The 15,346-nt window shown below is 37.5% G+C and overlaps 1 protein-coding gene across 2 annotated transcripts in view; it reads right to left on the bottom strand.

The window, feature by feature from the left end:
- Vom2r79 (vomeronasal 2 receptor, 79) overlaps window positions 1-15,113 on the bottom strand; it is a 47,522-nt gene extending 32,409 nt beyond the window's left edge. Inside the window, exons 1-4 of one of the 2 annotated variants that reach the window (NM_001099504.1) lie at window positions 14,905-15,113; window positions 5,922-6,213; window positions 4,387-5,193; window positions 3,178-3,405 (exon numbers count right to left, since the gene is read on the bottom strand). In NM_001099504.1, the coding sequence (NP_001092974.1) occupies window positions 3,178-3,405; window positions 4,387-5,193; window positions 5,922-6,213; window positions 14,905-15,113 (1,536 nt within the window). The remainder of the gene's footprint in view (window positions 1-3,177; window positions 3,406-4,386; window positions 5,194-5,921; window positions 6,214-14,904) is intronic. The other variant, XM_063266831.1, reaches the window with a different exon arrangement.
- Window positions 15,114-15,346: the final 233 nt, after the last annotated feature.

Here is a 15,346-nt window from a genome sequence, read left to right as displayed (position 1 = left end):
GTCTACATGTAGAAGAATGCAGATCGATCCATGCTTATCACCCACATGTCGCCCATACATATACAGCCACCCAATAAGATGGATGAAGCAAAGAAGTGCAGACCGACAGGAACCAGATGCACATCTCTCCTGAGAGACACAGCCAGAATATAGCAAATACTTAGGCGAATGCCAGCAGCAAACCACTGAACTGAGAACGGGACTCCCATTGAAGGAATCAGAGAAAGGCCTGGAAGAGCTTAAAGAGGCTTGAGACCCCATATGTACAACAATGCCAAGCAACCAGAGCTTCCAGGGACTAAGCCACTACCTAAAGACTATACATGGACTGACCCTGGACTCTGACCTCATAGGTAGCAATGAATATCCTAGTAAGATCACCAGTGGAAGGGGAAGCCCTTGGTCCTGCTAAGACTGAACCCCCAGTGAACATGATTGTTGGGGGGAGGGTGGCAATGGGGGAGGATGGGGAGGGGAACACCAATAAACGAGGGGAGGGGGAAGCGTTAGAGGAATGTTGGCCCGTAAACCGGGAAAGGGAATAACATTCAAAATGTAAATAAGAAATACTCAAGTTAATAAAAAAAAAGAAAAGTTAAAAAAATACAAAAAATCAGACTGAAAAAGTGAGGAAGAGCTTTGAATGCATTGGCATGTGCGTCAATATCCTGAGCAGAAAGCAACAGCTCACACAATAAGATCAGCAATTAGTAAATGAGCAATCATAAAACTGGAATCCTCAATAAGGAAAAGTACACCAAAAAAGAACAAAATTACACCCTACAGACTGATAAAGAATTTTGATCATATTCATATCTGAGAGAGTGTTGACTTCCAAAATACATAAGGGTCACAAAGAACTAGACATAAATAAACAAAATAATCCAATTAGAAATGGAGGGCAGATCTAAACAAAGAATTCTAAATTTAGAAATATCTAATGTCTGAGAATCAAACAAGCAAATGTACAAAATCTTTAGTCATCAATGAAATGCAAATTAAAATGACACTGAGGTTCCATTTTACACCGATTAGAATAGCTAAGATAAAAAAAATTCTAGGAAGCTCAAGGTGGCTAGGAGATTGCGAAAGGGGAATACTCCTCCATTTACCGTGGGAGTGCCAACTTCTACAAACGCTTTGGAAAGTAAAATTGGGAATGGTAATAACAAGACAGAGCTACTCCAAATAGCTTGATCACACACCTGGACATACACATAAAATATGCTTCATCATAACAAAAGGACATTTGCTCAACAATATTGACAGCTTTATTTATAAACCCAGAAACAGGAAACAACATAGATGGCCCTAATCCCAGGAATGAATAAAGGAAGTGTGGTACATTTATACAATGGAGTATTACTCAGCCATTAAAATCAATGACACTATACAATCTGCAGGCAAATGGATAAAACCAAAAAAATCTTCTAAAGAGAAAACACAGACCCAGAAAAACAAACATAGTATGTATCGGATATAAGTGAATAGTCATAAAACATAGGCTTAGCATACTACAAATCATAGATCTGAAGAAGCTGAAGAAAAAACTGTGAGCCTATGGGGAACACTAGATTTTCATGGAGAAAAAAATAAATTAGAAATTGGGGGTGGATGGAGCATGGAGACTGGGTATGGAGTGGTCTAGGGTGGGAATTACAGAAAGCCTTAGGAAAGAAAACTGGAAAAAAGGAGGCATATCAGGGATGAGCTAAAATGTAGAAAAAAAAGGAAAGTCCCAGAAATCTGAAGGCAGCACTTGCTAATACACATAGCAATGGCAAATACAAAGTTTTAACTGATCATCTCCATTAACCAGGCAAGACTTCCAATGGAGCAATTTGGACAACATAACAGCCATAGAAACTTAAATCCCAAAATTGGCCCTGTTCACAGTATGTGTAGGGGTAAAAAGATGAAGCAGAATTCGAGGTATTGGCCAACCAATGAATGACCAACTTGAGACCCATGTCATAAGAAGGATGCTACCCTTGACATTATTAATAACATCCTATTATATCTACAGAAAGCAGCCTAGATTAACTGTCTTCTGAGTGGCTTCACCCAGCAACTTATTGAAACAGACACAGAGACCCAGAGCCAAACATTTAATGAACCTCAGGAAATTCTATAGATGAGGGAGGGAGTGGAAGTATTGAAAAAGATTGAAGGGTCCAGAGTTTGTCCGTGTGCTCGCATGCATGCATATAAATACATACACACACACACACACACACACACGCATGCACGCACGCACGCACACACGCACGCACACACACACACACACACACACACACACACACATGTATAGAATCTACTAACCTGGTTTCATATGGGCTCATAGAGACTAAACTACCAACCCTAGAACATGAATGAGAAAGGTCTAGCCTCTCTGTCTGTATACCATGTGAAGTGCACATATGAAAATTGTAAAGCTTGGCCTTCATGTGGGAGTAATAAAGCAGAAAAAAGAGGCATCTTTCCTTACATTTATTGGCTGTCTTTTCCCCTAAGTGGTCTGACTTGCTTTGCCTCAAAAGAAGATGTACCTAGTATTACTGCAATTTGATATGTTTAGGCTGGTGCATATCCAATGGAGGCCTCCCCTATTCTGAGAAGAGGAGTAAATGAGGGTATAGAGAGGTGATAGAGTAGGATTAGGAAGAGAGGTGGGAGGGGAAGCTTTGGTCAATAGGGATGTAATGTAATAAATTAAAAACAAAAATTATACTAAAAATTAAGTGTTTATTAAAAATTAATCTGGTAACTAAATTTACTGAGAATACTGGGTCACATATGAATTTAACTTTAAAGTCAAACTCAGATAATTGATAAGACTATAAATATATCCTATAATATGATGTTTGGATAATATATATGTACATGTGTAATGGTGACATGTATGACATATACGATATAATAAAATCAAATATGATACAACATAATGTAGCATAACAATGCAATATATAATAGTGAAAATCGCGTACGTATATTGGTGAAGAATGTGTTAATTTCTGTCAAAAAAAATCTTATGCGGAAAATAGAAAAATGTGAAAAGTGAGCTTTTAAATTCCTTAGAGTAGTTATCTTTTAATTTTGATGTGGCATGAGACTCACCAAAGTCAGTTTTTTCAACTTTTCTGTGTTCTATAAAGCATAATATGAGATTCCACTCACCTGTTCATCTCCTGTGTTCCACTGTATCCTGTCTTCTGACAATGACAATTGTTGACCAGGTGGAAAATATGTGGAAAATGTTCCTACTTTTTCTTTATATCCGAGGCCTTGTGGAAAATTCCAGAAGTTCAGAATGTCATAGTCTTCATGCAATTTTTCTGAAGGATTCAATGTTACTGCATCTCCACCAGGATTTGTGAATTGAATATTCTTCAGGATGGGGTTCAGCTAAAGAGATGCATGATTCGTGATTGGTATGCTAATTGTCACTATAAAAACTGTGCCCTGCTCACATTTTCATTAATATATTCCTCAAAAATAAACGTTATTATGGATATAAAATGACAACATCAACAAAGAATGCTTATGGTGAAATAACATAACTATTCTAATAGTACTGGGAGAGAATATATGCATAAATTACAGGTTAGGAATTCTAATGATTTTCAGCATTCATCAGTGAGGTTTGAGATGTGAGCCTGACAAAATTTCCAATTTCCTGGGCATGAGGTCTCAATGAAGAATTGTCTAGATTAATCTGGACTCTGAGCTTCTTTATAAGAAATTTTTGTATCATGGTTTAACTTAGTTGTGAAGACACATCCTAACTAAGGAGAACAATTTAATGAACTGGGCTAGTTAAGCAATAGCATTCATCCAATAACTCATTGATCCTTCCTATTGATGCTGGATGTTGATGTGGCAAGATATTTCAAATTCTTACAACACTGAGTTCCTCCTTATTGGGTCCAATACTAAAAACTGTTGCCGAAATACTACCTTTCTCACTCAAGTGGGCTTTGTCCACATATGTTATAACAAAGAAAAGGAAACAAACATGAAAGAGTGTCTAGAGTAGATATGATTTTATGATATGTGTTGAGATTATTGAATTTGGTGGACCTTTATAGTGTTTGGGATCTTGAAATGTCATATCATTTTTGTTTATATTTAGAAGGGCAGAAGTCTAGTAACTTCTTTACTATAAACCTTTGTTCTCAGTTCTTAGGGGTTTTTTTCTTTACCTCTATGTTGTTGTCCGATATATTTTGATTTCCTCATGGGTCTATAGTTTCCTTTCATCTGTAAAACAGTCTAAGAATTCTTTTCTTTGAAAAAAGATCACAAGGGTTTTGTTTACAACACCTGAAGAGGAGTTTTAAAGGTTACCTTGGAGTAACTTACTAGATCCAAATGAAAAGACATTACCTTCCAGGGGGAAATTTTCATTCTTCCTCCATTTCTCATTTCTTCCATGTCTATTTGTTGCATAACTATCTTGTGCAGGCTGTGGGCCACAGCATACACAGCATTGTACACATGGTAACTGACAGGACTCATGGCCATGTCAAAGTGGTACCAAGGTAACCATTCCAGAGAACCTCTAGATGAACAATTTTTTGACGATTTACAGGTACCATTAGAGAGTGCACAATCAAAATAAATCTCCCACAACCTTGCAAGGAAAATGTCATTTGAGTATTTAGCAGGGGTGACTGTCTTTACAAAGTCTTTAAAAGTAATAATTTCACCATGGTGTTGTGAAAATATTAGAGTCCCATGGAATGAGTCAAGCATAAAATGTCTCATAGCAGTAGTGACTTCCCATTGTGAAGTGGTGACCCAGATTCTCCATGGAAGTATATGTTCCCATCTTCTAAAAAACACACCTAAGGAGGAATCACTGTCACCATAAATGATGATAACTTTGGCTGATTTTCTCACAATTGGGCTATTGTAGACATCATTGACATTCATGAAGAACATATGGGTGACTGAGATCATTTCTATAAAGGCCACACAGACTGTGTTTCTTTCCAACTCTGGTATTAAGTCTGAGACAAAGTGAACAGCTTTGTCATCATCTGAAGTGATCAGCCCCACCCAGTTCCACCTGAAATGAACAATCAATGAGACCATGCCTAAGGCCAGAGAAGATTCCTTTGTGGCCATCTGATACAGAGAAGGAAACTTCACAGGGTCATTCATTTTTGGTTCAAAAGGTCCAATGGTCAGCTAAAGAAAAGAGAATAGGGAGTGACAAAGAAAGAGGATCAAGAACTTGTAGACTCAGTGACTATGAAACAGTACCATAAAGTTGTATAAGGTAAAATTTTAAGGTCAACTCAAACATCTAGGGGTTATTCTATAAAATGAGTTGAAATATTCACTTCTATCATAAACATGTATATGTATCTCATGCCCTTCATGTATATTTCAAACAAAAGAAATGTGGACGCACCAACAAATCTCAGAGTACATATCCTTAAAGATTGTGCATTTCAAATAATAAATTGGCTCTGTGTGTGTGTGTGTGTGTGCATGCACACACATGTGTATGCATCCACACAAATGTGTATGTACATATGTCCATTTCAATACAGGTATATACAGATATGTGTAATATGAAGGCTAGAGGAGGGTATCTAGTGTCTAGTGTCCTCTTCTTAAGGACAGTCTCTCTAGACACATATCTATTTTGGTCTGCATTAAATACAGGAAGCCACAGTGATCATTCTCTCTCCACAGTGCTGTCATGAAGACATGGGTGATAATGGCACCCAAATTCCTGTCCTCGTGATTGCAGTGAAAGCATTATTAACTCCTGAGCCCATCATCTAGCCCAAAACTATGCAATTTGAATTATCCACAAAGAAAGACTTCTCCCATTATGGTTTTCCTAGGTACTCAAATATTGGCATCAAATGGGAATCTTTCACTACTTCCCACCCATATAATCTTACCTGTGGATATTTATAAAGTCCCAAAACTGTGCCAATTAGTAAAGAGATTTCCCATGTTTGTCCTGTTATTGCTGCCACAGATTTTTCTTCTTTTTTGCAGTTGTAGTTTGGGAGGAAATTTTCCTGCCCTGTGAGCCAAGTGAGGAGATTGTGCACTGTATCTTTTTGAGTTGGCCCAGCAATGTAGATACTGTATCCCAAAGACATGTTAGGTAAAAGAAGGGAATTCTTATTGATCTCCTCAGTGGCAAATAACAAAGCCATCACAAATTGATAATTATTGAGACTGATCCTGTGTAGAGAACATAGGAATTATAGCTGAACAAACCTCAATCACCATAGTCTTCAAACAGAGGTCAGTATCTGCAATGCAGTAAATGAAACCTTTCCATCACAGCTTCTATGTTGAAACCACAACTTGTTATTTGATGCTGTTACAACATGCAGTCTTGTAGAAGTAGGTGGGTCCAATGTGTGTTTTGGGTTTTTTCCTTTTTCATCATTTTTTAACCTAACATTTTGGGTTGAAATTTTTTCAGATGTTGGGGGACATCCCCATTAAAAGGTTCTTGTGCTTGCCTTCTGAGGTGGCAGTACCCAGCACTGCATCCATGCATCTATTGGATGCAAACTGCACCCTCCTCCCGTAGCCTTCACTCTTGGGTTGTTGTGTATGTTTCCCTTTACTTTACTAATTTCATAGTTAAATTGGTTCTACTTGAATGATTCATGTTTAAGGGAGAGAAAAAAAACCCTTAAATTTTTGTTTCAACTCCTCCTGCAAATAAAAACAATAAATGAAGTGGCAGATGAAAAAATGTTCAGGGCATAATGATTCTTTTATAATTAGAGCACTTCCTTTATCTATTCCATGTATGATGATAGAGCAAAAGACTATCTTCCACTCAAGAAGCAGGCAGTCACTACATGATGGTTACATTTCCTTAACTTGGAACGCTTAACGTGAAAAAAATATATTGTGTGTTGTTCTAAGTAGGGCAATTACATGTATCATGGGCAGCCAAACTGAAACTATGCTTTCTAAAAGACCCTGATGGAAGGACAAACGGAAATTTAGGTCTATGTCTCTGTCAAAGTTTATACTTGGCATAGTTGCCAGGTACCACAGCAACAAGGGAGTCAAAGTTGATGTTTTTGACTCGCTTATTCTTGATGCCTTGTGGTTATCATTCATAAGGCAGCTTGTTTGAAGAAATCCTGTGTTCTAGTATACAACATGTTCTGAATTAGTTCTCCAGAGATCTTGACTTTTAAACCCACCACTTACATTATATAGGATATTATACTTCTCCATAAACTTGCTGAAACACATAAAAGAGACAGTCCTGCAGAACTGAAACAGCAGGCTCTCTATGACAAAGAGCATCAAGAGAATATATGAAAGAACTACCAGCTTTCATCCAGTATTGAAAGGTTGAGAGAATACTAAGATCTCAAATCAGAACAGTGGCTCATTTCAATTAACATTTTCAATGAAACTGTTTATACAAAAATGCATATTGTGTGACATGCCTTCATACAACATAGCTTCTAAGGCATGATATTTATTTTTTATTTTATTTTGTTTTTGTTTTCTTTGTGTGTGTGAGATTGCAAATGCAGATGGCAGATATTGAGGTAGAAAGAGTTAAGTGGGGTTGGGGATCATAATATGAAATTCAAATGAATCAATAAAAAGGTAGAAAAATAAATAAAGGAAAATTAACTAAAATGATAAATAATATTTATAATATATGAAGCTCACACAAGTTTGTGACCAATATTCAAAAGGTAATTTGGAGCTGGGAGACAGCTTAACTAGTAATGTGCTTGTATAAAACTTAAGTCCAACACTCACGAGTGCCTAAACATGAAGAAATGATTATACAAATGTATAGGGTAATATGGAAGGGTGAATGTTCATGAGGTCTAACTACAGAATATGAGCTGTAGAAAACAAACATATGCTGAAAAGAAAATTTATTTTCTTTCCTTAGGGGAGAGCATTTCAATTGATTATGGAGTAAAATATAATCAGCCCTGAAAACACACATGCATGTAATATTATACAGGCAGAAGGCATTGAATTTATATGCACACATACACACCTGTGTATGTGAAAGAATTTTAGAAAAACAACATGGTATATGAGAGTGTTTGAACACAGATATGAATTAAAGAATAATAGATGGCTTGGGACACAGGGTAGTGTACTTGCAATACAAGTGCGAAGAGTGGAGTCTTGAGTCCCTGGAATGATTAGTAACTGGGATATTGTTAGTTATCAGTTAGTGGTTCTTCTAACCCATCATCTACTTGTGGGGTGGATGGAGAAGAACCAAATTGACTAACTACCCCTGCATGTACTTCAGAGAATAAACAACATCAAAAGTACCTCAAAAAGGTGGAAGTCAGGGAAGTATACTAAGTGTGTCTTCAGGTGTGATGTGTTACGCATATGTTCACATTTATACACAGACACACCTATTTAATTTTCATAAGAAAGATAAAACCCTACTCAGTTTATGTAATTTAAGTTAAACATAAATAGTTTAGACATACATTTCAGTGTATGTGTAAGAAATTAATTATGCCTGACTTAGAAAACCAGTCAACTTTCCAATCCTAGTAAAGCCAAGACATTATAGAAGAACCCACAACTATCACTTTATTAAAACCACTCACTTTCTACTTTGACACACCACAAGGAATAAACAAAATCATTTACAACTTTGAAACAATTTGAAACACATTAAAATATAAAAGACAAATATAATGAATAGAAATTAAAGGAGTTTGTGATAATACATTCTTGATAATATATATGTGTGTATATATGTATATATATATATATATATACACATATATTCAGCTGAAATTTTAATAAAATATTAAAGGCATAATCAACAAAGCCAGAAAAATGTAGACAAAGCACAAAGGTGTATTCCTCTGCATGTTTAGTAATTTTGCACTAAGGACATGTCATGGGGCTAACAGAAAGTGTGACTGATATTAAGTCTAGTCACAGATTTTTCCAAAGGATTTATTACTTAAGGTGATAAATTTTATGAAGTATGATATCCTTACTGCTCACACAACACTTTTCACTCCCTGAAAGTATAAAATTGTGATTGGCCCATGCACAACAATAGAAAAAAATGCCAATCACTTTAGACCTGTGTTTATTACGTCTCAGCTTCAGAGCAATGAGGAAAGGTTTCTGTGGGCTGTATCCATTGAAAAGCCACTTTTTTACCAAATCCAACATGAGACTAATGACTGCTGTATTAAAATGCCAAAGGGACTCAAATAATAAATTATGAAAATCAACCTTAAAGTTGTAGAGAGCTGTGTTCCTCAAAAGACTCACAATAAGCAGGGAACGTGAGAGTCAAAGCAACAGGTACCACAGTAAAACAACATGCACATGTTGCTAGCAGGGTTATAGAAAGATAAATAGAGAAAAACAGAAGAAAGTGGTACAAAATACAAATATCTTAGGGAACAGGTAGGTGCTATGATAGAAGCAATATATCAAAAGACAACTGATTAAATTGTGTGTAAGACTGTCTCATATTTTTATTAAGCAGTTTTATGATTGCAGTAGTTACATTGTTCATAATAAAAGTGATTTTCTCTATCTGAATAAGTCAAAAAAAAGAGGTAACATAACTATCGGAGCTGTCTGAGTATACTCCCTGACATGATTTGTCAACAAGGAGAATGGCAATCTGGCAGAAAATAGTGATCTCAAAAGCACTTCAAATAACTAATTACAGAAAATGATTTTCCAAGGAATGTGGTACAGATGGCACCACCCGTACTGTAAAAATATTATAAAGTACACTGAGGAAGCATTCAGTAGACCTTGCTGTTGGAGTGAAATTGTGTTGTTAGAATTCAGTACTGAACTGTACATATATGCCTCAAGTTATGTTTGTAATTGACATCAATTTTCTCTCTGTATGGCAGCTGTCAGATGGACATGTGTGTGTTGAAACAATGTTTTTATGTTCAGTGATCACCTATAAGTAATAGAAGACAAATGATAAATTTTTTTTAAAAATGTTCCTGAAGCTGAGCCTGTGCTACAGCTATCTGCACCATAATCCTGCACAGAGAGAAGTTGACTGCTAAGAGTGCTGACACAACTAAGATCACAGAGGAGACCATCACTACTGTTCCAATACCTGGCCTGAGTGGGATCTATCTGTAGTCCACAGGAACCAGGAACTGTAGAACAGCCAGAGACACAAAAGCTTCCAGTTTCCATCTTCCCACAGAACTGACCCTGTGCCACAAATCTCAACAACCAAATCAAGCCCAGAGGGAACTTGTCTCCTAGAAGTGCTGACACATATAAGACCACAGACTCATAGGCTCAAAGGCTCGGAGGAGAAACAAGCTCCATTCAGATACACCAAGACCAGCTAACACCAGAGATAACCATATGGTGAGGGGCAAATGAAAGAATATAAGCGACAGAAACCAAGGCTACTTGGCATCATCAGAACCCAGCTCTCTCACCGCAGAAAGTCCTGGATACCCCAACACACCTGAAAAGCAAGAGTCAGATTTAAAATCGCATCTCATAATGATGATAGGGGTCTTTAAGAAGGAAATAAATGACTTCCTTAGAGAAATCCAGGAGAACAAAGTTAAACAGGTAAAAAGGTAAACAGATATCATACAAACACTAAGAGAACAGAAATGCCAGGCCAGGCTACAATACCCAGCAAAACTCTCAACTACAATAGATGGAGAGACCAAGATATTCCGTGACAAAACCAAATTTACACAGTATCTTTCCACAAACATATACAAAGGATAACATATAGTAAACCCAACACAAGCAGGGAAAGTGCACCCTAGAAAAAGAAAGAAACTAATCTTCTAGTAACAAACCCAAAATAATATAGCCATACAAACGTAATTCCACCACTAACAACAAAAATAACAGCAATAACTTGCCCTAATACCTTTTAACATCAATGGATTCAATTCACCAATAAAAAGACCTAGACTAACAGACTGTATACATAAACATGATCCAATACTTGCTACATACATGATATGCAGCTCAGTAACAAGGAGAGAAACTGCTCCAGGGTCAAAATCTGGGGGAAAATTTTTCAAGCAAATGGTCCCAAGTACAAAGCTGGAATAGTCATTCTAATATTGAATAAAATGAACTTTCAACCAAATGTTACCAAAAGTGTGAGAAAGGACACTTTATACTCATCAAAGAAAAAAATTACAAAGATGAACATTTATGCCCCAAATTGCAGTGCACCCATATTCATTAAAAGAAATGTTACTAAGGCTCAAAGCACACATTGCACCTCACACAATAATAGTGGGACACTTTAACACCCCACTCTCGGCAATGGACAGATCATGGAAACAGAAACTAAACAGAGACACAGTGAAACTAACAGAAGTTATGAAACAAATGGATTTAACATATATCTATAGAACATTTTATCCTAAAACAAAAAGAATATACCTTCTTCTCAGCAACTCATGGTACCTTCTGAAAAACTGATCACAAAACAGGCCTCAAAAGATTCAAGGAGATTAAAATAAACTCATGCATCCTATCAGATCACCATAGACTATAGACTAAGACTGGTCTTCAATAACAACAAAAAGAAAGGAAAACCCACATACATATGGAAACTGAACAATGCTCTACTCAATAACAACTCAGTTAAAGAAGAAAGAAAGAAAGAAATTAAAGACTTTTCAGAATTTAATGGAAATGAAGGCACAACATACCCAAACTTATGGGATACAAAGAAAGCATCTCTATAGAAAGAACAACAATATCAACCCACCAGATCCCCCAGAGCTCTCAGGGATTAACTACAAATGAAAGAGTACACATGGAGGGAACCATGACTCCAGCTGCATATGTAGCAGAGGAGAGCCTTGATAGGCACCAATGGAAGGAGCCTCTGAAGGACCAATGCCCCATGTAGAGAACGGCAGAATGAGTGGGTATGTTGGTGGAGGAGCACCCTCATAGAAGCAGGGAGATGCAGGATGGAATAGTGTTTACAGAGGGGAAACTAGGATAGGGGATAATATTTGAAGTATAAGAAAATATCCAATGAAAAAATGCAAAAAAAGGACCTCTTTCAGAATCACCATCCTTGACCTCAAGCTATACTACAGTGCAATAGTGATTTAAAAAATGCTTGGTATTTGTACAGAGATAGACAGATAGATCAATGGATTAGAAATGAAGACCCAGATATGACCCCACATGCCTATGTCACTTGATCTTTGACAAAGAAGATAAAACCATCCAGTGAGGGGAAAATATCCAATAAATGGTACAGGCTTATTTGGCAGTCAGCATGTAGAAGAATGCAAATTGACCCATTCTTATCTCCTTTTACAAAGCTGAAGTTCAAGCAGATCAAAGACCTCCACAAAAAAAATCTATTAGAAGAGAAATTGGAAAAGAGCCTCGAACACATCTGTACGAGGAGGGAAATTTTCCTGAACAGAAAACCAATGGCCAAGGCTCTAAGATCAACTATTGAGAAATGGGATCTCAAAAAATTGAAAAGTTTCTGTAAGGCTAAGGACACTGTCATCTGGACAAAATGACAAACTACAGATTGAGAAAAGATCTTTACCAATACTACATTCAATAGAAAGCTAATATCCAATATATGCAATGAACTCAAAAAAGTTAGACTTGAGAGACCCAAATAACCCTATAAAAATGGGTTTCAGAGGTAAACAAAGAATTCTCAACTAAGCAGTCTCAGAGGACTGAGAAGTACATAAGAAATTTCAACATCCTAAGTCATCAGGAAAATGCAAATCAAAACACTTAGATTCCGCCTCACACCAGTCAGAATAGTAAGATCAAAAACTCGGGTGACACGGGTGAAGAAGGGGAGGGAGGGGGAAAGGAAGAGAGACAGAGAGAAAGACAGAGAGAGAGAGAGAGAGAGAGAGAGAGAGAGAGAGAGAGAGAGAGAAGGTATACAAAAATATTCTGGGTTTTTAACAGTTGACAGTAACACTTAGACCAACAACCTGTGCAGTCATTCAACTTAAATGAAAATCACATGATATATATACTTGGTTCTTTAATTTTCCTCTGGTTTCTATGTCAGGGTTGATAATGAGTGTATCTGATACTCAAACTTTAAGTTGCCAAGCTTCTGATATGTCTCCAGGTTCGTCATATCATAACTGAAACAATCCCTTTCTTCCCTGTGTCAATTTTGGATTTCTTACTTGCTAATGAGTGTTTGCATGTGTTTGACTTGTGCTTGATTCCATGTCAAATTGTAGTAAGTCCTGAATAAAATGCCTCAGTCTGCTTCCATTTAAAAAAAAAAACTCGGGTGACAGCAAATGCTGGTGAGGATGTGCAGAAAGAGGAACACTCCTTCACTGCTGTTGCTTCCACAACCACTGTGGAAATTAGTCGGGCAGTTCCACATAAATTTGAACATAGTTCTACCTGAGGACTCAGCTATACCACTCCTGAGCATATACCCAAAAGATACTCCAATATATAACAAGGATACATGCTCCACTATGTTCATTGAGCCTTATTTATAATAGCCAGAAGCTGGAAACAACCCAGATGTCCTTCAACAGAGGAATGGATACAGAAAATGTAGTAAATTTCGCAATGGAGTACTACTTAGCTATTATAAACAATGACTTCATGAAATTTGCAGGTAAGTCAAAGAAAGTAGAAAATATCATTCTGAGTGATGTAACCTAGTCACAAAAGAATACACATGGTATATACTCACTGATAAATGGATATTAGAAAAAAGCTTGGAATACCCATGATACAATTCACAGATTATATGAAGCTCAAGAAGAAAGAAAACCAACATGTCAATTCTTCAGTAGTACTTAGAGTGGTTTACAAAATAATCATGAGAAGTAAAGGGTTGGAGCAAATTGGGAGGAAGAGATGCAGGAGAGAAGAAAAAGAGGGGCATGATTGGGTCTGAAGGAGACAGGGTAGAGACAGGTCAGGAAATTGAACAGTGGTATGTAGCAATAGGGGATCAGGAACTGAGGGTAGCCACCAGAAAGTCCCAGATGCTAGGAAACAAGTGGTTTCCAGGACCCAACATGCATGACATTAGCTGAAATATCCAATAGAGGAGATAGAGAACCTCTACAGACCATACTCAGAGGTTAGGCCTAACCCCAGGTTGAGTGATGGAGCCACCCACCCGTCTCAAATATATTAACCCAGAATTGCTCATGTCCAAAGGAAATTCAGGAAGAAAGAGTGGAGCAGAGACTGGAAGAGAGGCCATGTAGAGATTGCCCCACCTGGGGATCCATCCAATATGCACCCACCAAACCCAGACACTATTGCTGTTTGCAAGAAGTGTTTGCTGACAGGAACCTGATATAGCAGTCTCCTGAAAGGCTCATTCTTACCACTATAGATGGGATGCTTGCAGCCCTCCATCCAACTGAGCATGGAAGTCCAAGGGCGGTATTAGGGAAAGGACTGAAGGAGCAGAAAAGATTTGCAACCTCATAGAAAGAGCAATATCAACCAACCAGATGCCCCAGAGTTCCCAGGAACTAATGCACAACAAAAGAACACACATGGGGAGACTCATGGCTCCAGCTTCATAAGTAGCAGAGAATTGCCTTACCTGGCATAAATGGGAAAGGTGCCTTGGTCCTGTTAAGGCTTGATGTCCCAGCACAGGGGAATGCTAGGGCAGTGAGGTGAGTGTGGGTGGTGGGTGGGAGAGCACCATAATAGAAGCAGATGGGAACGTGATTGGATAGGCAGTTTGCAGAGGCAAAATTGGGAAAGGGGATAACTCTGAAATGTAAATAAATAAAGTAACCAATAAAAAATGAAAAACATTTACCATGTAGAAGGAGAGCACAGTTAAGAGAAAGATGAAATACATTAAAGGTGGGCCCTGCAGGATAGGACTAAGAAGAACAGGAAGGAAACACTTACCGTGGATAAATGTGTGTACTCTCTGCACCTTCAGTATGTTGGGAGGTTTGATAAACATAAAGTGGTAAGAAAAAATTGAGCACCATATCGCCTTCTTTGTATACATTCTCTGTCAATGAGATCGAACACTTTGGCAAAACCAAGTTGCATAGGAGCATAGCGAGTGTCAGGGTCAAGAAGTAAGGAATCAAAGTATACATTGTGAGCATAGGTGTAACCTGAATAGATGACCTCAGCACTTCTGCAGCAGGTGAATATGTGTGCCTGCCTGTTGGTTTAAAAGCGTTGCAGACAGTGGAGTGCTCTAAATGACCTATTCATTCTATTTCATATTACTCCATCTCCCTGGAGGAGTATTCTACCCTTTCGAACCTCAGGCTTTACATCTGAGGTCTTCTGTCCAAGTGACAAACATGTTGGAAAAGTATTTTTGAAGTTCGTC

The sequence above is a fragment of the Rattus norvegicus genome, chromosome 9 (assembly GCF_036323735.1).
Source record: "Rattus norvegicus strain BN/NHsdMcwi chromosome 9, GRCr8, whole genome shotgun sequence".
In the NCBI taxonomy this organism is placed as follows: domain Eukaryota; kingdom Metazoa; phylum Chordata; class Mammalia; order Rodentia; family Muridae; genus Rattus; species Rattus norvegicus.
Note: the sequence above shows the minus strand (reverse complement) of the source record. Positions and strands in the feature narration are given on the sequence as shown.